Source organism: Nelumbo nucifera, chromosome 6 (assembly GCF_055504915.1).
Source record: "Nelumbo nucifera cultivar China Antique chromosome 6, China Antique-T2T, whole genome shotgun sequence".
NCBI lineage: Eukaryota > Viridiplantae > Streptophyta > Magnoliopsida > Proteales > Nelumbonaceae > Nelumbo > Nelumbo nucifera.
In genome coordinates this window covers 68288633-68316054 of record NC_142654.1, presented here as the reverse complement: position 1 = coordinate 68316054, position 27422 = coordinate 68288633, and the positions used below count along the sequence as shown (strand labels likewise).

General features: G+C 42.9%; 1 protein-coding gene across 3 annotated transcripts; it reads left to right on the top strand.

The window, feature by feature from the left end:
- Nucleotides 1-16930: 16930 nt before the first annotated feature.
- On the top strand, nucleotides 16931-24727 carry LOC104606922 (putative cellulose synthase A catalytic subunit 5 [UDP-forming]). 3 transcript variants are annotated; one of them, XM_010272358.3, is made up of 15 exons: nucleotides 16931-17421; nucleotides 17518-17865; nucleotides 18016-18211; nucleotides 18315-18526; nucleotides 18826-18928; nucleotides 19105-19279; nucleotides 19757-20023; nucleotides 20130-20475; nucleotides 20569-20706; nucleotides 20864-20989; nucleotides 21086-21298; nucleotides 21410-21686; nucleotides 22593-22789; nucleotides 22890-23240; nucleotides 23331-24727. In XM_010272358.3, exons 2-15 carry the CDS (start codon nucleotides 17785-17787, stop codon nucleotides 23913-23915), a joined length of 3267 nt encoding a protein of 1088 aa, XP_010270660.2. In that variant the 5' UTR covers nucleotides 16931-17421; nucleotides 17518-17784; the 3' UTR covers nucleotides 23916-24727. The 3 variants fall into 3 exon arrangements, with proteins under 3 accessions (XP_010270660.2, XP_088747013.1, XP_019054897.2); XM_088890887.1 differs by having other exon boundaries at nucleotides 16931-17865; XM_019199352.2 differs by having other exon boundaries at nucleotides 16931-17865; nucleotides 19105-19396.
- Nucleotides 24728-27422: the final 2695 nt, after the last annotated feature.

Here is a 27422-nt window from a genome sequence, read left to right as displayed (position 1 = left end):
AAGGTTTCAGCTTGCTTTCGATAACTACTTCTTCAAATCAGTTCTAACCAGTAAAAAGAAAAGCCAAAACCATAAGTAAAACAGTGCGCCATGAACACAGACGGTAATAGCTGAAAACATAAATATAACATAATACATGAACTTACAAAATGGAATATGTAAAGTCCTTCCCTCCTACCACAAAATACCTTTCTAGATAGAAAAGATAAGGACTCATAAGCAACATCCTTGATCGTTGGAAAAGCTAGCATAGCACAGCAACGGATTTGCATGTGGATACCCTAGTAGAATCTCGTTTAGAAGCTTTTTCTATCATAACAGATTTTGCTCAAGAAATCCGACAATTGCACTCTTCTCCCATCAAGATTGTCTTCTGATGCAATCCACCATCTTTGCATCCTTTGCCCTTCTCTGCACCGTTGGCTTTGGATTTTGCATGATTCTTGCACTGTTGGTGTCGATTCAAGTGTCTTGAAACCCAATTTGTTTGATTGCACACAGACATGGTTGTGCTTGAAACATTGGGAATGCCAAATTTACAAAATGTCTCTTGTTTTCGCAATGGCTGGTTGTAATTTGACATGGGTTGGAGAAAGAAAAAATGCTTCATACATTTAGAATGACAGATTTACAAAACGTCTATTGTTTTCTGAATGGCTGCTTCTAATCTGATATGGGTTGGAGAAAAAAAGAACAAATTCAAAAAATATCAATAACAAAAAATTGAGACATAATAGGTTCAAATTTCTCTGTCTTGCTTACCTAATTACCCTTCTCCTTCCGCTTGAAACTGGTAGAGACTTAATCAATTAAGAATTTGTATTTGATTAAAACTCAATAGCAGTTACCTCATTCTTAGTAACGACCTTAGTTAGAGTGGGTCTTCTTTTATGTTGATGTTGCCACCTGTATAAAGATAACTTTTTCTTTGAAAGTAGTGTTAACCACTCTCATGGTTTTGACAGTGGATAGCGTTTTGTATGAGTGTGGGAGAAACTAATTCTGAGTGGGTTAATTAACCGATTTAACTCTTTTTGAGGAGTGGTTTTTTTTTTTTTTGTAAAATATATATATATATGTGTGTGTGTGTTTTACTTTTTTAACCTTTAAGTAAATAATTAATTATATATTACATGCCAATATTGTTTCATATAATAATTAATTCTTTAAATAACAAAGGCATCCATGTGCTTTAATTAATATAATATAATAGAAATGTTTCCTCTAAAAAACAAAACTTGCAAAAAATACATAAATTGATAAAAATTTATATATATATATATATATATATATATATATATAAGAAAAAACAAATATGTGAAAAGCACAAAAAATTGATAAAAATTATATATTTCAAAGCGCGAATGGTTCTAATTGTTTGCACCCCCATACTCTCATGCCCAAACTCCTGATTAGGTACTTCTAGGTGCATTAAACGACACTACTCCCATATTTGGCCATGATTGTATCAAGTATTGTAGGTTTGCAATAAGGAGACCAGAGAGAAAGATTGGCCTTTTGGTATTTGAATGAGGGGATAGTTCTTGTCATGGATGGCATTTTTAATGACTTTGAAGGTCTGGCCATAGTATATATGAAAATAATGATTGTCTTACACAGGAAATATTGCTAATGAGCATTGCAGGAGCAACTAGCATTTACAACTCCAAATGAATTAAAATCCCCCCAAACCAAATAAGAAATATGAAACAACTACATTAGAGATTTCACTCACAACTACACCCAATTTCCTTCAGTTTTGATTTCCAATGTTGGTAAAGGATTTGACGGTGAAATCCAAAATATTTTAGAATATTCACAACTTGAAATTATTAAATGTTGAACCAATTCAAAAGCCAAAAGGGTTTAGTGAAAAAAAGAGAGGCATTATGAGAAATTTGCGACTTAAGGGAGAGAAATCTATAGTCCAAATAATCAACCCAAGAGAGGGTGAATTGGGTACTTGAAAAAATTTTACCCCTTTTCCTAAAGCCTTCTATCAACATGAATGCAAGAATAATGAATGCAAAGGTTTATTGTAAGTAGTCGACGAATACACTTTATTGGTTGATTATCACTCACAGGTGGATATTTTTCTCTAGTAATTGACTAACTATTTTTGCCAATTTTCAGTTGTCAAAGGTAGTTGATTCATTAGAAACCTGTAATTGACTCATGAATAGTGCCAACATAAACATTACCTCGATTGTCAAAGATAGCCAACTCATGAACAATGTTCTCACAAATACACACCTCAGTTATTAAGGATAGTTGACTCATGAATGTGAGTAGTGACTACTTATTGTTCGTCAGCTAAGGACCTTGTATAAATTTATTTCAAAGGCCCAAACTTTGTTACCTTAGGCTTCCAAATTGAGATTAAACATTTTTAAAATTCAGGAATACGTAAGAACCAGACCTAACCTAACCATTACTCTTTAAGGTTCATGTTATCCACGTTTTGTCATGTTTGAGTTCAAAATGTGCATCTCAAACTTGTGGTTTACATTAAGTCCTAAACATACCATGACATGACACAGTATAGACCACTTGGACTTAAGTGTTGTTTTTCTTCTTTCAGCTCATATCTTCTTTTAGAGAGTTCAACGTGTTTGATAACTACATAATACTTCATTCATGCTTTTACTTCTAATATGTTTGTTATCATAAAAAACACATAGGGCCAACGTTCTCTCCATTTTGATGATGACAAACCATTGTTAAAAAATGATTACAAATAAACTCAAGTAAAGAGTACAATGATAACTCCCCTTGTTATTAATATGCTATAAAAAATAATGATGCACATTAAGCATATAATCATGTAACAAATATAATTATTTAAGCACAAATATTGTACTTTTAAGCATAAATACTTACTCCTTAGTAAATTAAACATTTAAACACAATATATAAAACTCCCTTGAATATGTGAGGGATTAATCATTCATAAAGTTTTCTCTTTCTGATTGAGGAGATTTTCCTTTCTCATATCTCCTCTTGAATGAGGAGACTTTCTTTCAATCTTAACTCTCCCCTATCTTCTTCTTGAGGAAATGCCTCTTTCTTTTCTTCTTTTTCTACCCTCAAGTTCAAAATTTTCCCCTCCTGGCATTGGCAAAAAGGAAGGGGAGAAGGGAAAAAATAAGCATATAGACACAATGAATAAGCATGCAAATTATCATGCCACATAATAACACAAGTAATATAGGATTAAGGGTCATAAGTCTCATCAAAACACATAGATAATATATTAATGATAGAGCACATAATTCATTAATGCACATGAGTATATTCAAGTTAAGCATTGAACACAGTGAGCCATATGGTAGAATGTATGTGGGGTCACAACAAACCGGATTATCTTTATACTGAGGAGTCTCTTGATTTATGTCATTTGGCTCTACCATAGCCAAACATTCTAGTATCCCATATTCCAAAAGCATTCTTATCATAATGCAAGAGGGGAAGTATAACCACTGAAGGTGATTTGAAGGTTGTGGTAGAATGTCTAAAGGGATGATTTGATCTGCCATATAATTTCAAGCCCATCATTGATTATTGTTTTGGGACTTATCGTTGTTTTAGCCTAAATGTTCAATGCTCCCATGTTTTTTCGAGAGGCGAATGCTACTTCTGATTGGTTGGCTAATGTGGGCACGAACAAGATGATTCAGACCTTTCCTCTATTGGTTCAAATAGTTGTTTCTAGCTAATTTGTTGTAAGGATTTTTGAGGTTGGGCTACAAAAGCCTAATTTCTTTTCCTTAATATATATAGATTTCTTTGTTTGAGAAAGGGTATAAAAGTCAGTTTATTACAATTTTAGTGGCTATTAAAATGCCCATATTTATCTATTTAGTCAATTTCTAATTGTAAGAGTTAAAAATGTAACTTTAATTATTAATTTCTACATTTAATCCCCTCTCGCTAAGTTTTATACTTAAGGTATTAACTCTCATTTTCTCTTATTAAATCCTATATTGAAGGTCTTTTTCATTAATAAATTCTACTAATTAGATTTATGTCAATATTTTTAACAATATAAACCAATATATTTTAAAACTGACTAAAAAATAAAACCATTCTTTATCCAAGTGGTGTCCAAGCATTTCATCCATACAAATCAAATTGATCAACCTATGAAGTCATAATTAGGTAATAAAGTTTTAAAATAGAAATAAATATAGAAAATCACAAAAATATAGAAAAAATAGACACATTTATGACATTTTGGTTAATCAAATTAAAACAATAAGTGTAATAAACAAGAATGATTTTTATTGATAATGAAAATGAAATACATAATTTAGAATTGACCAAAAATGAAATTATGTTACTATTTGGAAAATATCAATAATTCAACTTTTGGGTCGAATGTGTTAACATTTAATGTCATAAATAAATAATAAAATGAGTAAAATATAAAAATGCAAAAATGAAAAAAAATACATAGATTTAAGAAGACATTTAGGCACATGTACAATATTATAAAATTATCATATTAAACAAAAAGTAAATGTCACATATCACAAATATAATTCTGTATTTACACTACTATTAAAAATATAAATAAGATTGTTGAACTTTCTTTTGACTAAGCTACTCATTTTTTAATTTAGATGCTATTTAGTGAGGTTTAAATTGTAAATTGGCTACTACTTTTCACCTCATTCAATTCCTTCTATTTAAATTTTATATTTTTTTGATAAATGAACAAAATGAAAAAAGATTCACCAAAAAGATAAAACATTACAAAAAGAAGAATCTAGCCAAGCAAGTAGGCTTGTCAATAATACTTGATACTTTACGACTCGATTCGATTATCACATATTTGGGTGATGTATTTATGTAATTAGATTTGGATTTTGCAATATGCTTTCTGATGAAGGGAAATTTGGCCCGACCTCGCAATCACCCGACACGTGGCAAAAGCAAGCAACTCGGGGTAGCAGAGCGCCCAAAACGAGCACCAAAAGTAACGAAGTCCTAGCTCACTACTGAGCCCGAACTCCACCAGACCGGATTCTCTACTAGGAGCCTGAGCTCCCTACCAAGAACCCGAGCTCCCCACTGGGAGTCCGAGCTCCCTACTGGGAGTCCGAGCTCCCTATTAAAAACCCGAGATCCCTACTGAGAACCCGAACTCCCTGCAAGGAGCCCGAACTATCTCGGGTCCTAAGCCTCACAAAGCCGTGACCTGAGCTGGCCCATGGCAGCCCGGAACACTCCCCAAACCGAACTCAAGACATCTCGCTCGCCACTCCAGCACTTCGCTTCCGTCGCACCAGACTGGCCAAACGTACCTGACACCAAGGACGTCCGTATCCAAGGGCGACGCCTGACAGCCGCACTTCAAACGGCCTCCTGCTACTGCCACCTGCCACCGTCGTTACCAGCCGCAGAGACGGCTCCGACAAAAGGAGCAGTGGCGGTTCTGTCCGGCTAGAGGAAATGACACCCGAACTGGCAGGAGCTCAGAGATAATCATGCCCGATCTGGCAGAAGCCTAGAAGTGAGTGCGCGAGGTGGATATAAAAGGCTCCTACCCCCCAAGAACAAGGTATGCTAACTTTTGCGCTATCTGGTTTATCTTGCCTTTGAAAGACTCTAACTTGAGCTTCGGAGCCCTTACGCCGGGTTCTCCCCGGAGCTTCTTCACTCCCTCCGTTTCAGGTCCCTGCCACTCAGTTCAGAGGCAAGATCGTTGACAGCTAAGATCGGCCGGATAGTGCATCATCAATTGGCGCCGTCTGTGGGAACGCTTCAAAAGGCCTCCCTCCAAACTCTCATACCCCTTTCTTATTCTTTGAAAAACTCGACACTCATGGCCTCTTCCAGCAACGCCGGACGCGGCACAGAGACAAACACCACCGGGGAACAGCCTCAAGCTCCCGTGGTGTGCGTTGGGCAGTTCACCATCCCCCTCTCGGTGGATAGAATTCCCAATCTGAATACGCCACAAGCAGTGGCACCTGTAAACCTTCCTGCCACAAACATCCCCTTTCTTCCCCCCATCGAGACTACCTTCGCTGAACCAACCGCCGTCCCCCTAGCAGCTAGCCAAAATCGGTTGGACGACCTGATGCAGTGCATGCGGGCAATGCAAGCCCAGATGCAACAGTTCCAGCAACACCTGCTTCACCAGCACCAAGTGTTGCACAACCTCTCCCAGTATTACTATCAACAGCAGTTCCCCCAACTGCCACCGAACCAACCACTACTTCCACCTCGCCACCCTGCTCCGAAGCTAGTCAAGGCCTCTCCGCAGGATGGACGCCCCCACCAAGGAAAGGCCTCCAAGCCCCAGAACCCCCCAAAGACCGAAGAGCCAATCCTCTTCACGGAAGACGACGCGCGAGGAGTTCGCTACCCCCATGATGACGCGCTTGTCATTAAACTAAGGATCAGCGACTTCGAGGTCAGACGCGTACTCGTAGATTCGGGCAGCTCGGCGGACATCCTCTTCAAATCAGCGTTTGATCGGCTACAACTGCCGAGGAGCGAACTAAAGCCCGCAAACACTCCCCTGGTGGGCTTCAGCGGAGAGGAAGTCAGGCCCCTCAGAAAAGTAATGGTACCTGTGGAAGTCGGCACGTGGCCTTGTGCGGTCAGACTCAACCACGACTTCCTGGTGGTCGCGACCCCCTCCCCATACAATGTCATAATAGGGCGGCCAATCACGCATATCCTACGAGCGGTGGTTTCCACCTACTATTTGGCGATGAAGTTCCCTACGGACTTCGGTGTGGGGGTAGCGCGGGGCGACCAGCTCGAGTTCCGCAAGTGCTACGTTGCCGCCCTAAACGGAAAGACCAAGGCAGCCGGCGACCTCGATCTGGAGCGGCCCGCGGAACAAGGCGAAGAACGAGCCTCACCCACAGAGGAAACAGTCGCGATTCCAACCTCGCCTACGGACCCAGCTCGCACACTCCAGATCGGTGCTTCCGTCAAAGAACCCCTACGGACCGAACTGGTAAGTTTTTTACTTCGAAATTTAGATATTTTTGCATGGTCCGCGGCCGATATGCCTGGTATTGACCCTGGCCTTATAACTCACAAACTTAACACTAACCCTTTAGTCAGACCCGTTAGACAGAAGAAACGGAACCTAGCCCCAGAGCGCTGGAAGGCGGTCGACGAGGAAGTCGAGAAGCTCCTCACGACAGACTTCATAAGGGAAGTCCATTACCCGAGCTGGGTGGCCAACCCTGTGCTGGTGAAAAAGGCGAATGGCAAGTGGCGCATGTGCGTCGACTACACCGACCTGAACCGAACTTGCCCGAAAGACTGCTTCCCCCTTCCTAGGATCGACCGCCTAGTGGACGCAACCTCGGGACATGAGTTGCTAAGCTTCTTGGATGCCTACTCAGGCTACAACCAAATCCGGATGGACCAGTCCGACGAGGAAAAAACCAGCTTCATAATTGAGTTCAGTCTGTACTGTTACAAGGTCATGCCCTTCGGGTTAAAAAATGCTGGGGCGACCTTCCAAAGACTTGTAAATAGGCTGTTTCGGCCCCTGATTGGCACGAAGATAGAGTGTTATGTAGACGACATGGTCGTCAAGACACGGTTTTCACAAGAACTAATAAAAGACTTGGACTCTGTCTTCCAAATCCTGCGTCAGTTTAGCATGAAATTGAACCCCAACAAATGTGTCTTTGGCGTCACCTCGGGCAAATTCCTAGGCTACGTTGTCAATCGGCGCGGTATCGAGGTCAACTCGGACAAGATAAAAGCCATCCTAGATATGAGACTGCCTCGGAAAGTAAAAGAAGTTCAGAGGCTAAACGGCCGCATAGCCGCTCTAAGCCGCTTCATGTCCAAGTCGGCAGATCGCTGCCTACCCTTCTTCAAAGCAATCAAAGGCAAAGGGTTCGAGTGGACCCAAGACTGCCAGCTCGCGTTTGACTAGCTAAAAGGTTACCTCGCCAGTGTGCCAACCTTAGCTCGGTCCGAGGAAGGTGAAGTCTTAGAACTGTACCTCTCAGCTAGCGACGAGGTGGTCAGTTTGGTACTAGTAAAGGAAGCAGACCGGGTCCAGCGACCCATATATTACGTTAGTAAAATCTTGCAGGGAGCAGAGACAAGGTACCCGCAGATAGAAAAGCTAGCGTATGCACTGGTGATAGCAGCACGGAAACTCCGCCCGTACTTCCAGGCTCACACTGTCATCGTCCTGACCAACAAACCTCTGAGACAAGTTTTACTCAAACCCAAGGTTTCCGGCCGACTGACGAAGTGGGCCATCGAACTCAGCGAGTACGATCTCCAGTACAAGCCAAGAACTGCCATTAAGGCCCAAGCCTTGGCAGATTTTATTGCAGAATGCACGTTTAGCCTCGAAGCCCTTGAGCCGGTCGAGCCCGAGATCCCCAGTTCGGGCGAGCTCGGAGCTCCCAAGCCAAACGAGTTCGAACCCCGTGAAGTAGCAGCCAGTGTAGCATCCCTCCTGGTTAGACCAAGCGCGAACTGGGATGAGGAGCCCTGGATCCTTCACGTAGATGGCTCCTCGAACCAGCAAGGCAGCGGGGCTGGAATAGTGCTACACGGCCCGAGTGGAACAAAGCTGGAATACGCACTACGCTTTGAGTTCGCGGCATCCAACAACGAGGCGGAGTACGAGGCACTGATAGCCGGGCTAAACCTAGCGCACAAGGTTTGAGCAAAGCACATGGTTATCTGCAGTGGTTCCCAGCTCGTGGTCAACCAAGTTACAGGCGAATACGAAGCGCGCGAGCTCACAATGATTGCATATTTGGCAAAAGTAAAGGAGGCTCTGCTCAACTTCCAGTCACACTTCATCAAGCAAATCCCGAGGTCAGAGAACGCTGAGGCCGACGCCCTGTCCCGACTAGCTAGCACGAGCCACAACGCCAGGAGAACCGTGTACGTAGAGGACTTACCTCGGCCTAGCATTCTCGGTGGGGCAGAAGAGGTCGCTCCTGTCCCTGAAGCAGAGCCAGGCTGGATTGACCCACTCGCGAGCTTCCTGCTAGACGGAACCCTCCCCGCGGACCGCAACGCAGCCAAGAGGGTGCAACGCCAGGCAGCCAAATACGTCATGATAGACGAACGGTTGTACCGACGATCCTACACGCTCCCCTACCTGCGATGCTTGCGCCCAGCCGACGCCGGGTTGGTACTCCGCGACACTCATGAAGGCTTGTGTGGCGGACACCTGGGGGGCAGAGCCCTCGCCCAAAAAGCACTTCGACAAGGATACTACTGGCCAACGATGAAGACAGAGGCAATCGAGCTCGTCAGAAAATGCGACAAGTGTCAGAAGCATGCCAACATCCACCATCAGCCCACTGCCGACCTCAAATACCTCACCAGCCCATGGCCCTTCGCCCAATGGGGCATCGACCTCCTGGGGCCATTCCCACCAACGACAGGCGGGAGAAAATTCCTAGTGGTGGTAGTAGATTACTTCACAAAGTGGATAGAAGCTGAACCCCTGGCAATAGTTACAGCCCGAAACATACAGAACTTCTTTTGGAAGAACATTGTATGTCGCTTCGGGCTACCTCGGGTACTGATCTCCGACAATGGCAAACAGTTCGAAGATATCAAGTTCCCAGAATGGTGCCAAAGTATGGGAATTAGTCAGAATTTCACGTCGGTTGCACACTCGCAGGCAAATGGCCAAACATAAGTAATGAACAGAGCCATCCTCCGCGGATTGAAAGCACGATTAGACCGAGCCAAAGGTTTGTGGGCAGACGAACTACCAAGTGTTCTATGGGCTCACTGAACCACGAAAAAAACCGCCACAGGAGAGACCCCCTTTAACCTCACCTACGGCACCGAGGCGGTGATCCCGGCGGAAATCGAAGTGCCTACGCTGCGACTAGAAGCGTACGACGAACAGACAAATGAGGGCGAGTTACGCACCAACCTCGACCTACTGGACGAAGTGAGAGACCTCGCGCACATCCGAATTGCAGCCTACCAGCAAAAGGTAGCTCGGTATTATAACGCGCGAGTAAAGAAGAGGAACTTCCGCGTCGGCGACCTAGTTCTCCATAAGGTCATGGTGCCCGAACCCGGCGTAGGGAAACTTGGACCAAACTGGGAAGGACCCTACAAAGGAAAGAAAGCACTTGGTGGGGGGGCATACGAGCTCGAAACCCTAGAAGGGAAACAAGTTCCCTGAGCATGGAACGTCGTCAACTTAAGAAGATACTACCTATAAACCACCAAGGCAAGTACCCCGAAGCCTAGGTAAAAAAAGAACTGAAGGACCGAAATGGTCAGTTCGGCAAAAAACGCAGCTCGAAGACAGGACAACCAGCACTTAAACAAAAAGCCATTTCATTTCAGATAAAGGTGTACATTCAAAAAAAAAAAAGCAAAAGCCACTTCATCTTTTACAAGCCAGGGGCTACTTCATCATTATCAGAAGCCACTTCGACAACACCCGAAGGACCTGCCTCCCCCTCGGAGTCCGGTTCGGCATCCGCAACATTAGCCATCTCTTGAGTAATGCGCGAAGTGGATATGGCGCTGGTATCGAGCTCGGGGTACGTATTCCGGATCATCCACCGGCTTAGCTTGAAACCCCTCCTGTAGGAGTCCACCATCAGATCATCGAAATCCGGCGAAGCAATATAATCACTGACAGCTTTTTTCTTTGCGTCTTCGATGCCTTGAGAGAAGATCTGAGTCCTCTCCCTGATATCCTCCTGAAGATACTCGACCTGATGTTGTAGGTCCAGCTTCAATTCCGCCATATGCTTCACCACCACTCCCATGGCCTCAACATCTCTTTGAGACCTCGCCTGCCTAGACCGCGCGAGGCGAGCAGCCTCCTCGGCAGCTCGCGCCTGCCTCGAGCACCTCTCCACCTGGTTCGCCAAGGTGTGAATAGAAGAGTTCACCTACCAAAGGGAAACAAGGGATCAAAGGAACGAATAGAAGAATAAAGGCCGAAGAACTCTAAAGAAGGGAACACTTACCACCATGGCATGGGTAACGGCACGGCAGGCCACTTGGTGCAGAGGGAGCTCGGTCCATGCCGCGACTTCCCCGGGAAACATGGCCTCCTTACTCCGTTGAAGAGCGTGAATAGGCGACAGCACACTCCTGAAGTCCCCCGGGGCCTCCGAGCCCGACAGCCCAGCTCGCGTATGGGCAGACTCGGAGTAAGCGGGAGCCCCTGTGTGAGTACTTTCGGCATAAGGAGCCCCCTGCCGGCTCCTGCATAGGAGGAACCATCTCGGGCTCCATAGGCTGATCCTCCGCCGGGTAGTCCGGCACCTCGGGCTCCGCACCCTGGGGTGGCTCGACGCAAGCTCGCTTAGCCACCCGCTTTCTCCTCTTCATGCCCTGGAACAAGTGCCCACCTCGGGTCCCTCGAGAGTCCATCATACCTGCGAAAACGACATTCGGCATCAGTAAACAAGTAAAAGAAGAGCAAGACAGTATCGCTAGGGAAAGAGCCTACCCGAACTCAGGCCAGCAGCAATAAGCTTGGCCTCCGTCAGATACCGTTGACACTCCAGCCCAAGCTGCGCCCATTGCCAGAGGCCCTTTGCCGTCTCCTTATCGAGTGTGACGCTGGAGTCGGGAGCGGCCATCCCCCAGCCGGTCTGAAACGGCCACCCCAGCGCACTTCGCACCCCGAAATAGTCCCGCTTCCATGCCGGGACCTTATTAGGGAGTCCGTGTAAGAGCTTGAAGCATAGGCGAGGAGATAGGTAGTATGCCCGCCTACGCCCAGGAAGGGGACCCGCTTGCTTTTTCAGCATTAAAATAAAGGAGAAAATCTCCAGATCCAAGGGAAAGTTCTCATCACAGAATAAGGAGATCGTCCCCACTAAATTCCTAATAGAGTTCGGGTGAAGCTGGCCGACTGTCACACCAAAGTGGTTTAGAACCTCGACGAGAAGAGGATGAAAAGGCAGTCGCAGCCCCGCAGCAAGCTGCTCCCAGAAAACCACGATCTAATCAGGACTGTGTTCCCAAGGGAAGCTACCCATAGGGATGAAGTAGGCGTGCTCCCTGGGCAAGTTGTAGTAGTCTATGAGGGATTGAAGTCCCTCAGGCGTCATAGTCGAAGGGCCGAACTGATCTAAAGCCCGGCCACGACGGGAGGTGGACGCCGACCTACCCGAGGCACCTCGGCCTGTAGATTCAACCCCTTCCTCAGGACCTACATCGGGCTCACTTGAACTACCGGGGGATGCAAATTGGTTTATAGAACTTGCATCAGACCCGCTTGAACTGTCTGAACCCTCCAAACTAGACATCAGGGGATGGAATGGGATTCCAAGAACACTCACCCCGGAAGAAGACTGATGTAGACCACGAAAGCTCGAACAAGCAAGGAACTTGGGACGCGAGCTGAAGAACCTGGACGCGAACTGAAACTTAGGCGCGAGCTCAAGAGGTACAGTAGCAAGGACTGGGCCCCCCCCACTATTTATATCCACAGCGGCCGGAAAGCGACGGCCCAGATCGAAGCCAATCCAACGGACCACAGCCGCGCTAAACCGCACGTCTTCCGAAGCCGACCAACGCACGTCTTTCCGAAACTGATGAGGCGTCGCGCACGTCCTATCAGAGGACGGGGCGTCAGCACGCATCTTCTCGAAACTGACAAGGTATCGGCGCACGTCTCCTCGCAATAAAAGCATCGGCAGCACGACTCCTGAACGGCTACCATCACGTCTCCCAAACGCGTGCCCTTTTTTGAAAATCAAATTAAAGCGAGTGCCCTCAGTACGGACCAAAACCCTCCTGCTACCTTACGAACTCCTCGCGCCAAGACAGAACCCTTGTCGCAGGGAGTGGGGGGCAACTGATGAAGGGAAATTTGGCCCGACCTCGCAATCACCCGACACGTGGCAAAAGCAAGCAACTCGGGGTAGCAGAGCGCCCAAAACGTACATCGAAAGTGACGAAGTCCAAGCTCACTACTGAGCCCGAACTCCACCAGACCGGATTCTCTACTAGGAGCCCGAGCTCCCTATTAAAAACCCGAGATCCCTACTGAGAACCCGAGCTCCCTGCAAGGAGCCCGAACTACCTCGGGTCCTAAGCCTCACAAAGCCGTGACCCGAGCTGGCCCATGGTAGCCCGGAACACTCCCCAAACCGAACTCAAGACACCTCGCTCGCCACTCCAGCACTTTGCTTCCGTCGCACCAGACTGGCCAAACGTACCTGACACCAAGGACGTCCGTATCCAAGGGCGACGCACCTGACTGATTTGGGATCTGACGCCTGACAGCCGCACTTCAAATGGCCTCCTGCTACCGCCACCTGCCACCGTCGTTACCAGCCGCAGAGACGGCTCCGACAAAAGGAGCAGTGGCGGTTTTGTCCGGCCAGAGGAAATGACATCCGAACTGGCAGGAGCTCAGAAATAATCATGCCCGATCTGGCAGAAGCCTGGAAGTGAGTGCGCGAGGTGGTTATAAAAGGCTCCTACCCCCCAAGAACAAAGTATGCTAACTTTTGCGCTATCTGGTTTTTCTTGCCTTTGAAAGACTCTAACTTGAGCTTCGGAGCCCTTACGCCGGGTTCTCCTCAGAGCTTCTTCACTCCCTTCGTTTCAGGTCCCTGCCACTCAGTTCAGAGGCAAGATCGTTGACAGAGAAGATCGGCCGGATAGTGCATTTATCCGGATTAAGAGTTTAAAATTATTATTAATAAATATTAATAATATGTAACTAATGTTTTGTTTTTTATTAAATAACAAAACAAAATAAATTTATACATAATCATTGAAAATACATTTATCACAAAAACAATAAATAATTACTGAAATACAATAAGTATTAATTTTAGTATATATAATTATATAATAAATACAGATTAAGAGTTTAAAATTATTATTAATAAATATTAATTTTGTGAAAGTTATTTTCTTGAATTATTACTTGATATAAGTGAAATTAGTTATTTACAATATTACGTAAAAATATTAAATTATTATTAATTTCAATATTATGTTATAATTATTTTTCTACTTTTTATAAATTTTTTAAATTTATTACATAATTTCTTTATTTTAACTATTTAAAATATAGTTATGTTAAATATTTTTTTATTTAAAATACCCAACTATTAAATACTTAAATAATATGTAAAATATTTAAATATTAAAGTATTAGTTATTTATGGAATTTAATTATTCATAAAATCGTAAATTATACTATTATTACATAATTTCATTATTAATTTTGTAATATATTAAATTATTAGTATTTTCAACATTCTGTTATAATTATTTTTTTGCTTTAAAGAAAATTTTTAAATTTATTATATATATTATTTTAACTATTTAAAATCTAGTTATGATAAATATATAGTTATTTAAATATTTAAGTAATCTATAAAATATTTAAAATTTTTTGTTATTTGAATTTTATTTATTTAAAGCTATTACATATTATTAATTGTTTGAAAAACATTTGAATTGTTGATCCGAAAAAATATAATTTAAATTGTTAGTACACAATTTCGTGATATACTTTGTAAAAATATAAAATTATTTTTTATGTTTTTAATAAATATTTTAAAGTTATTATATAATTTTGTTAGAATATTTAAATAATTCCTAAATTTTTTAATCCAAACCTTCTTTAGATGGATATAGATAAAAAGTAGGGGAGAGGATAAATAGGAATTAGAGATAATTTAGATGATAAATAGAATTAGAGATAATTCTAGAGAAAGTGGGGGAGGTAGTTTAGGATAAATTTTAGGAGAAGAGATTATTTAGTTTATTTGGAAAGTGCATCTCATTGGTTGTTTCAAAAATGACATGAAATAAAAAAACAAAAAATTCAAAAAAAGGAGAAAATTTCTTGACCGCTTTGTTATATATATATATATATACCATGTCATTAGGGTGATTTAGAATTACTCAAACTATTTAAGAAACACCATTTCAAGAAACCCCTCATTTACCAAATTCCAAAGGTAATTATTATAGAAACGTGTTTTTGAGAAACACCCTTGACAAATACGATTTTTTTCCGATTCCAATCATGAAATGGATTGACAATGTTGACCCCAACTCACTTGACCCACCCAACCCACCCACTTAATAACCCATCCATATGGGCCGAATGATTTAAAAGGGTTAGGGTCAATTGGGTTAAGGGTTACCCATGACCCTCTCTTTATGGAAATTAGGTTGCGTTTATTCTCCCGAAACTCTCTCTCTCTCATTTCGCTGATCAGCCATCCGACTCACACACTCTCTCCCACATCGCTTAGATCTATCATAGGTGATTGCCACACCACCCCTTTCTCGCTCAGATCGCCGCCACACCACCACTCCCCTTCTCTACTTCATTTTCAGATCTACTGTAGGTGGACGCCACACCACCCCTCTATCGCGCTCAGATCTTGAATCTCGTCGCCACACCACCACCCTCTCTCTCTTTGTCGCTCAGGTCTACCTTTAAAGTTCGCCGTCGCACCACCACTCTCCCTCTCTTGCCGACTCAAATCTCCGGTTCCAAGATTTGAAAGAATGAAGACTATGATAAAAAATTTCAGCGATTTTTTTTTTGTGTTTTAAAATATTTCCAATCTCTTGTAAATTATTGCAACTTGAATCTTGAATGTAAATCCCGGGTTCTACAAATATATGCGAAAATATTTTTGTAACTTTTTAGCTTTGAAATATTTTTTTGAAAATTTGGTTCAATATTCGGAGGATGCAATGTCCGATTTTTGTTTGAATTTCTTTTTGAAAAATGTTATCATTTTATTAGTTTGTCTGCAATTTTTTACTTTTTGCTGTAATATATAATTTTTGAATTTTATCATTTTATGTATTTTTACAATTTCTGTTTTTATCCCATCTCTTTATATTTATCTGATTTTTTGTCTTTTTTTCATTTTTAGTGTTTTTCTATAATTTCCATTATTTTTTATAATTTTTTTTGCATTTTCTATTTACTACAGTCTATACATTTTTCTGTATTTTTGTGTTATTTATTTGCAATTTCTTTGTTTTTCTATAATCGTTGGTGTTTTCTAAAAATTTTATTTCTGAAATTTTATTTTATTTTATTTTTCAATTCTGCAGTTTCTATAATTTAAAAATAAATTTTATTTTCTGAAATTTTTATCATGTTTGCAATTTCTATAATTTTTGGCATTTGTTTTACAATTTGTTTGTTTTTTATGTATTTTATATTTGAAAATATATTTTGAACTCGTTTTCATTATTCATGTTTTTTAGTTAAAATATATTTTCTGTAATTCTCTTCTTACTTTTGCATTTTCTGAATTTTCTTACAACTTTCCTGTATTTTTCAGCAATTTCCGATTTTTTTACATGCAATATATATATACATTTTTTGTATTTTTGTAAATTTTGTATTTTTATTTATTTGAAAAATTGAAACTTTTTTATTTTTTAATTGAAATATATAATTCTATATTTTTATGCAATTAAAGCAGAAAAAATTAAAAAGTTAAGGTTCTACTTTGAATTAGAGGGTCAAATGAATGGATTAGAGTGGATCAGCCCACTAACATGGGTGGTAGATGGGTTAGTAGGCTAACATCGGTGGTAGATGGGTTAGTGGGTCAATATACGTGGGTTGGTACTCAACCCACACCCACCCATTTGCCACTTGGATCAGATAAGCCTGAAACTGATTTCGGGTATGGGTATGGTCGGGGCGTAACCCAATGACCCGTTAATATCGTTTCTCATAGTTATTAGTCATAGGCAACCAGAGAGAGAGAGGGGGGGGGGGGTTCGTGAAAGGGCAAACATGGGCAGAAACAGAACAGTGGGAAGAGGAACGGGCAGCTCGCAATGTGACCGTTGAAACGTTACCTCACAATCCCACATGTGCATAGCTGTTTCCTGCATGCTCTCTTTTTTGTAATCTTATATTTATATTTATATTTTGTTCACTGCAATTGCTTGATTATTCCATTTGCTTTATTTAATTATAATTATAATATAATAAAATAGTAATTATAGTTATTCTTAATTTATCTCTACATTGCTTGTTTAGTCAATTGTTTTTTGGTGGACTCGGACCCACCGTGGTCTGTTTTGTCCCTGATTGCAAATAATTGCTGGCAAATCATTGCTGCGTCGCTTCTCATTTCTCAATTTCTTCAGTCGCTAAATTCGCTACTAATTATACGAGAGCGAAAACATGGTATCAATCTCCAGATTTTCTTATTGACACCATTATATAAGAGATGTAAAGCAATATTAGTTGTTGAATGAATTTACTCAGAGGGCTTTCTAAAAAAGAGAAATTCTTTGACTCAATTTTGATTTACCGATTCTTATTAATCTCTCTACAGAATCCTGGTTTTTCTGACGTGTTAGCTGTGTCGGCCGGGGTGTTAAAAGGGGTAAACGAGTGGCAAGAGAAAGGTATAGGAGAGAGAGGTTGGTTAAAATAGTGTCGGTGGTGTATAGGTATTTATTTATTTATTTATTTTTCTCATATGTGCTGAAGTTGATATTCACCGAAGATGCTCGATAATTTGACTGAAAGAGAGGGATTATTTGAAGGAACAAGAAAGAATAATATGGAATGAAAGACTTTCGGTGGATTCGCAAAGAAGGCCCGAAGTTTTCACTCCATTGGCATTACAGCTCAAATCGGGGAGCTTCATCTACAGTGACGACAGCTTCCTTTTGATTGCCCGAAAACTGAGTTTTATCGTCTTCTGCTCACAATAAAGAGAACAAAAAGATCGGATTTTTGATCTGGGTTTGGGAGAAGGGCAGATCTGGAGCAAAATTGGGCCTGTAGGTGTGGTCTCATTGTTTTGAACAATGGAGGCCAGTGCCGGTTTAGTTGCAGGTTCTCACAACAGGAATGAACTGGTCGTCATCCGTCGAGAGGGAGAATCTGGCGTAAGTTCAAGGATTTGATCTTGAAGATTGGAAATGATGAATTATTTTTTTTTTTTTTTGGGTCTTGAAAAATCCGGCATTGCGGATTCTTTGCTTGGTTTTTGAAGAATTGGGAGGTTTTATTTTGTTGGTGTTTATTTGTTGTTGCAGCCCAAGCCATTGCAGCCAATCAGTGGGCAAATCTGCCAGATTTGTGGGGATGATGTGGGACTTACTGCAGATGGAGAGCTCTTTGTTGCCTGCAATGAATGTGCTTTCCCAATTTGCAGGACTTGTTACGAGTACGAGCGTAGAGAAGGAAGCCAGGTCTGCCCACAGTGCAAAACTAGGTTCAAACGTCTGAAGGGTGGGTTACTTCGTCTTACCAAGATCTTTAAGCCATTTCGTTCTACAACATTTTCCCCTTTTCTTGTAATTGTTTGCTTGTTTAAAGAGCTTGGAATTTGCAGGATGTGCTAGAGTTGCGGGTGATGAAGAAGAAGATGATATCGACGACCTTGAGAATGAATTTAGTTTTGCCGGAAGGGACAAGCAGGATATGCAGTATCTTGCGGAGGCCATGCTTCAGGGGCACATGAGCTATGGCCGAGCCGGAGATGCAGATATGCCTCAAGTAGCTCATACAATACCACAAGTTCCTCTGCTTACCAACGGTGAAATGGTAAATTGCCTGTGCAAATCCGTCTTTTTTGGGTTTTCAATTCCTTTAGGAGATTGTTTTTCTTAATCCAGCTTGTCTTGGATTAGTAGCTATGATTTCCCCCTATTCTCTTCCCCATCTCTTTTAGCGTTAATGCACACACACGCAGAAGCTATCTCTTCTCAGCTGATTGAATTTCTTAGACGGTCTTCATGGATCTAATATATTTTTTATCGATGGGTTCTTCACGGTTTTAATATCAAACGTAAAAAAAAAGGAAAAAATATTTCTCATAGAATTATTGACATGGATGATTGTAGGTTGATGATATACCTCCTGAACAGCACGCTTTGGTCCCTTCTTTCATGGGTGGCGGAGGGAAAAGGATCCACCCCCTTCCATTCGCAGATCCTAGCCTTCCAGGTGCTTTGACCTGTGTCCTAAAGAACATTTATTTTAATTGCTTTTGTTGCCTTGTTTCATGTTGCAGCGATGGAAGCTGGCTAGTTATTCTGTGTATTGTTGCTGCAATTCTATCTATTTTTTAGCTTAATCTTATTTGCTCGCCTGGTGTGTTTTCCTTTTCTTTTCATTTATAGTTCAACCTAGATCCATGGATCCATCCAAGGACTTGGCTGCATATGGTTATGGAAGTGTGGCTTGGAAAGAGAGGATGGAGAATTGGAAGCAAAAGCAAGAGAAGTTACAAGTGATGAAGAATGAAAATGGAAGCAAAGATTGGGATAATGATGGTGATGGGCCAGATTTACCCCTGTAAGTGCTCAATAAATGCTTCTGGCATCTGATAGTGTTAATGTATTGGTCCCAATGGCCAATGGTGAAGTGGATAGTCCATTTGCATAATTGGGGACCTAACAGAAAATCAGCCCGGTAAATCCATAAAATTCTGCAGGATATAGTCATTCTATGGATTTTTTGGTGGTGATTATCATTAAAGTATCTTTTTAACTTTTTTCTCTTGATTATTTAATCATTTAATTCATTAAGAGGATCAGGCTTTGGCCTAGTTATGATAACTGGGTTCCATAGCTGGAAGTCCTTTCAAACTTATAAGCTTTAAAAAAGTTGATTTTTCAAAATTCTAATGATGCTTTCAAATACTGTAATTTATAATACTTTATTTTCTAATTTTATGATTTGATTAACAAATAATGGTAATGACCATGCACTTCTTCAAGCAAGTACAGCTTTTAATTCTAAACTTTGGTGCCTTACTTTGTCTTTTATCAGAATGGATGAGGCTAGACAACCGCTATCAAGGAAATTGCCAATTCCATCAAGCCGAATCAATCCTTATCGCATGATCATCATAATACGACTTGTAATTCTTGGGTTTTTCTTTCATTACCGAATAACGCATCCAGCACCTGATGCATATGCATTATGGCTCATATCTGTGATCTGTGAGATATGGTTTGCAATTTCATGGATCCTTGATCAATTTCCTAAGTGGCTCCCAATTGACCGGGAAACTTATCTAGATAGGTTATCCTTGAGGTTAGTAATTGGCTAAATTCAGTGTTCTTGGTTTTGTACACGTACACCCAAATGTGCAATCAGAGTTTGTTACTTGTGCTGAGTTTTTTTCCTCCTTCCTTCCCAGGTATGAGAAAGAAGGCCAGCCTTCTCAACTCTCTGCTGTTGATATATTTGTGAGTACAGTAGATCCATTAAAGGAGCCTCCTCTTGTTACTGCAAATACTGTTTTGTCCATTCTTGCTGTGGACTACCCTGTCGAAAAGGTTTCCTGCTATGTTTCAGATGATGGTGCTGCTATGTTAACATTTGAAGCATTGTCTGAAACATCTGAGTTTGCACGGAAGTGGGTACCTTTTTGCAAGAAGTTCAATATTGAGCCACGTGCACCTGAATTCTATTTTGCTCAAAAGATTGATTATCTCAAGGATAAGGTCCTGCCTTCGTTTGTGAAGGAGCGGAGGGCCATGAAGGTAATAATATCTCTGTTAAATTTATCAAAAAAATAATATCTCTGTTAAATATAATTACTCTAAGTTCACTACTAACAATGTTTTGGCTTGTAGAGAGAATATGAGGAGTTCAAAGTTCGGATCAATGCTTTGGTTGCTAAGGCGCAAAAAGTCCCTGAAGAAGGGTGGACAATGCAAGATGGGACTCCATGGCCTGGGAATAATGTCCGAGATCACCCAGGCATGATTCAGGTATACATATTGAGTTCTTCGGTTAATTTCCTTATGCAGGACTGGTGTTGTTCTACTGTAACTTTTAGGATCCACCCCAGGTATTTCCATCTTGTACATTGGTTTTTATCAATAAAGTTCCTTTGGTTACTAATCAAAGAAAAAAAATCTACTCCAGGTATTTCTGGGTCAAAGTGGGGGGCATGATACGGAAGGAAATGAACTCCCTCGCCTGGTTTATGTCTCTAGGGAAAAGAGGCCTGGATTTACTCACCATAAGAAGGCTGGTGCCATGAATGCTTTGGTGAGCGATCAACCCATCAGCAATTGGTCTTAATGAATTCTGGTGTTGATGAAAGTTTTCTAAATCCTTGTTTTCTATTTTTCCCCAATAAAATAGGTCAGAGTTTCTGCTGTGCTGACAAATGCACCATATCTATTGAACTTGGATTGTGATCACTACATCAATAACAGTAAGGCTCTCAGGGAGGCAATGTGTTTCATGATGGACCCTTTGATGGGAAACAAAGTTTGTTATGTTCAATTCCCACAAAGGTTTGATGGTATTGATAGGCATGACCGATATGCTAATCGGAATGTTGTATTCTTTGATGTAAGCATGCAATCCTCCATTTTTATAGACTGTTTTTGTAATCAGCCGTTTATGTTCTCAGATAGGTTTGTTGTTTCTGTAAAGAACTAATGGACAAGTCTCCTGTACCAGATTAACATGAAGGGTCTAGATGGGATTCAAGGGCCTATTTATGTGGGGACAGGATGTGTATTTAGAAGGCAGGCACTCTATGGTTATGATGCTCCAAAAACAAAGAAGCCACCAACAAGGACATGCAATTGTTGGCCAAAGTGGTGCTGCTGTGGATGCTGTTGTTCTGGGAGGAGGAAGAAGAAGACTACTAAGCCTAAGTCTGAGAAGAAGAAAAGGGGTTCCAGAAATTTACCACCTGCATATGCTTTGGAAGGTATTGAGAAGGGTACCGAAGGTAAAAAGCTTTTCCTGTTTGATGTCACTGGTATCACTGATGTTATTTTTTAATGATGATTAAAAGTTTGCATTTAGGTTCTCTTTCACTTGTTTTGCCCTTCTTCAAAATTCTTTGCAAACAATTTAATATACCATGCATTTTAGGCTATTTGAAGTAATAGAGACATGCTGATATTGTGATTTCACATGTTCAGTTCCAGCTTCATTAAGGGTTAAGTAACTTGGCAAAAGTCAGCCAAATTGATGCCCCTTGAAAATGGCTTTGCAAAATAAGAGCTGGCTTGCAAGTCTTTTCTGAAGTTTTTGAAGATTGTCATTTTCACAGCTCACTTTGGCTGGTTTATGTGTCAAATTCTGTTGCAAATTGTCACTTCTACCGGTGATCAATTTGAGGGGACATTACTTGGTGTAATGGTAAAATCTTGGGTTGCGAAGTGTGAGAATGTGGGCTTGAGTCTGAGTGGTCAATGTGTGAAAAAATGCCAAAGGATAGGACTGTATCCAGTCTACCCTCTTAAGACCCCAAGATAGCTGGGGCCAATATTGGGTAATGGCCTTTTTTTTTTTCCTTTTTAAATACTGGTGATCAGTTTGGTTGGCTCATCAACATCATTATTTGATTGCCTTGGGTACTTGCTATTTACATGCCAAAGAACTGGACTGTCAGTCATCATCCAGGTCTTGAAGTTGATTTGGGGGATGCATACATTTGCAGTCTGAAATTGTAAAGTTATATGTATCCATTTCAGCAGCTGCATGCGGTCTCTATTTATTATAAAATCACATTCATCTTTCCGATCCTGTCAGTTGTGGTTCTTTCGATATCATTTCCCCATCTATTGGTTCCATCATTTGTTATTTGCTTTTGTTTTTGTTTCTTAACGTGGTTTGACTTTTTATGCAGGGATTGAGAGTGCAAAATCAGCTGTGATATCTGAGGAGAAGTTAGAAAAGAAGTTTGGCCAGTCTCCTGTGTTTGTCACATCCACCCTTCTTGAGAATGGTGGGACACTGAAAAGTGCAAGCCCTGCATCCCTGCTAAAAGAAGCCATTCATGTCATCAGCTGTGGCTATGAAGATAAGACAGATTGGGGAAAAGAGGTAAACCACTAGTTGGATTCTTCTCTAGTCCTGTATATAGATTTGGTTGTCTGTTTTCAGACTTCACATTTACCCTCTACTAAGCATATAGTCTTGCCAGGTTGGTTGGATCTATGGTTCTGTTACAGAAGATATCCTTACTGGTTTTAAGATGCACTGCCATGGATGGCGATCGATATATTGTATCCCACCAAGGCCAGCATTTAAGGGATCTGCACCCATCAATCTCTCTGATCGTCTGCACCAGGTCCTTCGATGGGCTCTTGGTTCTGTAGAAATTTTCTTGAGCAGGCATTGCCCTATATGGTATGGATATGGAGGTGGTTTAAAATGGTTGGAACGTTGGTCTTACATAGGTGCTACAGTATACCCGTTGACATCAATTCCACTGTTGGCATATTGTACCTTACCTGCTGTGTGCTTGCTCACAGGAAAATTTATCACTCCAGAGGTATGAAACTTGTCATTATATTAGTGACAACACATTGCTTTAATTTTACATTCCACTGTTTTAAATATTTCTATACTGTTTCTGCTGCAGCTTAGCAACATTGCAAGTTTATGGTTCATATCACTTTTCATATGTATTTTTGCTACAAGTATCCTGGAAATGAGATGGAGTGGTGTTGGTCTTGATGACTGGTGGAGGAATGAGCAGTTTTGGGTCATTGGAGGTGTTTCAGCACATCTTTTTGCAGTCTTCCAGGGACTTCTGAAAGTATTAGCTGGTATAGATACCAACTTCACTGTGACATCAAAGGCTGGGGATGATGAGGATTTTTCAGAGCTATATGCATTCAAGTGGACCACATTGCTTATCCCTCCAACAACACTTTTAATAATAAACCTCATTGGGGTTGTTGCTGGTATCTCAAATGCAATAAACAATGGGTACGAGTCATGGGGTCCTTTGTTTGGTAAGCTCTTTTTCTCTTTTTGGGTGATTGTCCACCTCTATCCATTCCTCAAAGGTTTATTGGGCCGACAGAACAGGACACCCACTATTATTATTGTCTGGTCCATTCTGCTTGCTTCCATCTTCTCCCTTTTGTGGGTCCGGATTGATCCATTCTTGGCCAAGTCGGATGGCCCTGTACTAGAGGAATGCGGACTAGACTGTAATTAGCAGGTATGTTAGCATTAGGCCCTTTGGGGGTCACAATGGAGAACACTGGAGCTTAATTCGGTAACATCATCACATGAGCCACTGATGGATGTTTTTTTTTGAGAAGAAACGCAACTTCAGTTTGGTGAGGCTCTGCAATCTGTAGATAATGTTTGGGTTGTGTTGGCATATTTTTGGGGGTGGGATGAAAGACACTGCTTTGGGCAAAGAGAATCTAAGATGGTCAACCACTTCTCAGTTCTCACCACCATGTGTAAGTTTATTTTTCGTCAGGTATTAAGCAGTTTCAGAGAAGTGATTCTTGATTCTTTATTAGTTCACTGAAAATGAGGAAGAGACAGGGTCAGCCATATTGTTAGTTTGTTACTGCTGTTGTTAGTTGATCTGGTCTCTTTAGATTGTTTGTCTTTACAATAAGCGCAGGCATTTGCATGCATTATGTAACAATGATAGCCAGAACTAAGAAAGGTTTCGTAAGTTGGGGCTTATTTTCTACCCTGTTACATGGTCCACGTCTGATCCTGATAGCTATGGAATGGTGATCACATGGCAATGCAGTGGAAGGTCAATAGAGTCATGAATTTATGGCATTGTCCTAGTGGTTAGCTGTGATGAGTTTGCTGTATGATTATGCTTTGGGCATGGATAATACCAGTTCAGAGATACTTTAGTCATTGTCTCATTGGAGGGGTTTGCAAGTAATAGGGTGAATGATTCCTCATTCCTCTTCAGGTGATTTTAGGGTTTATACTGTAATAAGAACTCAATTTGTGTTGAAAAAATAAAAAAAAGAAAAACGAAAAGATTTTGTATTTTCTTCGAGTTGGGATCTACAAGTTGCCACTCATGGTACAGCATGAAAGTAAATCGTTTACACATGCATCGTATTTATTTATTTTGTTTTTTTTGGGTACTAAAAAGAAGCATCATACAGGAACAAACACAACTCATACCAAAGTCTCAAACATTTGGGGCCGGTTTGTTTTGCGGTAGGAATCAGAATGGTTTATTCTCATAGTTTGTTTGGTATACAGGAATTGGAATAAGTTGGAATGGGATTTCATTTCCAAGTGACGGAGAGGATGATCATAAATTTCACCAGAAATGAGAATGAGATTCTGATTTCACTTAACTAAACAGTTGATTCCAATTCCAGACCATAATCCTGTTATGGTCCCGCACGTAGGATCCCGTCACGGGTCGGTCCACGGTGTGAAAGCCCTGCTTCCCCTTGCGCCTTCCCTTGCTTGCAGACCCGATTACGGAAACTGAATGGGTGATTTGTCCAAGAGACCACCCGAACTCTCCCTTGGGGTGATTTGTCCAAGAGACCACCCAAACTCTCCTCACTCTTTTCTTGGTTGGAAAACTGAATGTTTTATTTCAATTCATAGCTCCTTAAATAGGAGATTACAGAAGGAAATTCCTAATTAAACTCAAACTCCAACTTGAACTCAAACTCCTAATTACCTACTCCTAATGGTAACTCACTCTTACTTAAGATAAGATAAAGATAAGATTAGATAAAGATAAGGGATAAGGGATAAGATAAGGATAAGGTAAGCTGGCGGCGAGTTGGCTTGATGTGTCCAGATAAGGATGGGCCCACCCCTATGAGCTGTCGTGTGGGCCTCGCTCTACTGCTGCCGCGCGATGCGTGCGCGCAGAGCGTACGTGCGCCTCAGGGTGCCGCTGCCGTGCGCGCGCCTCATGGTGCTGCTACCGTGCGGTACCGGGTGTGTGCGCGGTGCGTGCTGGCGTGCAGTGCGTGCGGTGCGCGCTGCTACCTGGCGGTGCGTGCTGCGTGCCATGGTGCCGCTGCCGTGCGGTGCCGGGCGTGTGCATGGTGCGTGCTGCTACCTGGCGGTGCGTGCTGCGCGCCGTGGTGCCGCTGCCGTGCGGTGCCGGGCGTGTGCATGGTGCGTGCTGCCATGCGGTGCCTGTGGTGCGCGCTGCTGCCTGGCGGTGCGTGCTGCGCACTATCGACGGTGCATGCTGCTGTGTAGTGCTGCCAGGCGGTGCCCACTGCTGTGCGGCCTGCTGTGTGTGCTGCTACCTATGACGGCGCCGCGGTGCCTTGCCGGATGGTGTGACCATAACAAATCCTGTGTCTTGAAAGGGCGAAACAATTTTTTCGCATGTTCTTTAACACAACGAACTGGTATGTTGATAGGGGTACTGTTAGAAACATAACGGGATTTGATTCAAGTCTCCGCTACAAATAACCAGAGAACTTCCAATTGAGCTGCTATTAGTTTTCCCAATTTATCTATGGATATTGATGAGGGCAGATTTGGCCCTCCAGTGAAGTTGCGACACGTGGCACCTCATGACAACTAGGCAAGCCCCCAGGCAACAACTTACCAAGTTGGTCCCCCCCCGGGCACCGGTCTGGCTGGCCTAGCGCGACCTGCGCGCGACCTGGCACGGCTTGCGCGTGACCTGCGCGCGGCCTGCGCGCGACCTCGCGCGAACTGCGCGACCTGGCCGGATGAGCCTGCCACATGCGCCGACCTGGCAATCTGGCCCGGACGCAGGCGCCGACCTGGCGATCTGGCCCGGACACAGGCGCCGACCTGACAACAAGACCCGGACACAGGCGCCGACCTGCTGACCTGACCTGGACACAGGCGCCGACCTGCTGACCTGACCCGGACACAGGCGCCGACCTGGCAACCTGGCCGGACGTCGACCCGCCGATTGACACAGGCGCCGACCTGGCAACCTGGCCCGGACACCGACCCGCCGACTGACATAGGCGCCGACCTGGCGATCTGGCCCGGACACAGGCGCCGACCTGACAACATGACCCGGACACAGGCGCCGACCTGATGGCCTGACCCTGACACAGGCGCCGACCTGGCAACTTGGCCCGGACACCGACCCGCCGACTGACACAGGCGCCGGCCTGGCAACCTGGCCCGGACACCGACCCGTCGACTGACAGGCGCCGACCTGACAACCTCGAGGAGTTCATCACCGTACCCCGGTTCTGACGGGATATGACGTCTTACCATTTGAAGGCACCACTATATAAGGACTCCGACCCCCAAAGCCAACGGAGGAGAAAAAAGAGTATGGTAACCCCCGCTCTCTAGCTCTCATTTCTCTCCAAGCCCTCTGTAATCAGAATGCTAACTTAGGCATCGGAGAGTCCCCGCCGGGAAAATACCCCCAGGTCCTCTGATTCAGTTCCCGCAGGTCCCTCAGCTCCCGCCGTCTACAAAGGAGAGAAAATCACCTCACGCAGGGGGTAGTCGGGTAGCGCTGCACCAGGGAGCTCCACCATCCTCTGAGTTGCAGACCGCCTAGGAGCAAGTCAAGTGACGAGTTCGCCATCAGGGAACACTACTAGGTAGTTCGCCATCAGGCAGTTCGACACCAGGTAGCACTGTCGGGCAGTTCGCCACCAGGCAGTTCGCCATCAGGCAGTTCGTCACTAGGCAGTTCGCCATCAGACAGTTCGTCACAAGGCAGTTCGCCATTAGGCAGTTCGCCACCAGGTAG

Excerpts from the sequence above, each read along its gene's own strand:
- LOC104606922 (XM_010272358.3), top strand. The coding sequence starts at position 17,785 with ATGGAGGCCAGTGCCGGTTTAGTTGCAGGTTCTCACAACAGGAATGAA. Across the intron at positions 20,990-21,085 it reads CTGGTGCCATGAATGCTTTG|GTCAGAGTTTCTGCTGTGCT; the intron begins GTGAGCGATCAA and ends CCAATAAAATAG. Across the intron at positions 21,299-21,409 it reads GGAATGTTGTATTCTTTGAT|ATTAACATGAAGGGTCTAGA; the intron begins GTAAGCATGCAA and ends CTCCTGTACCAG.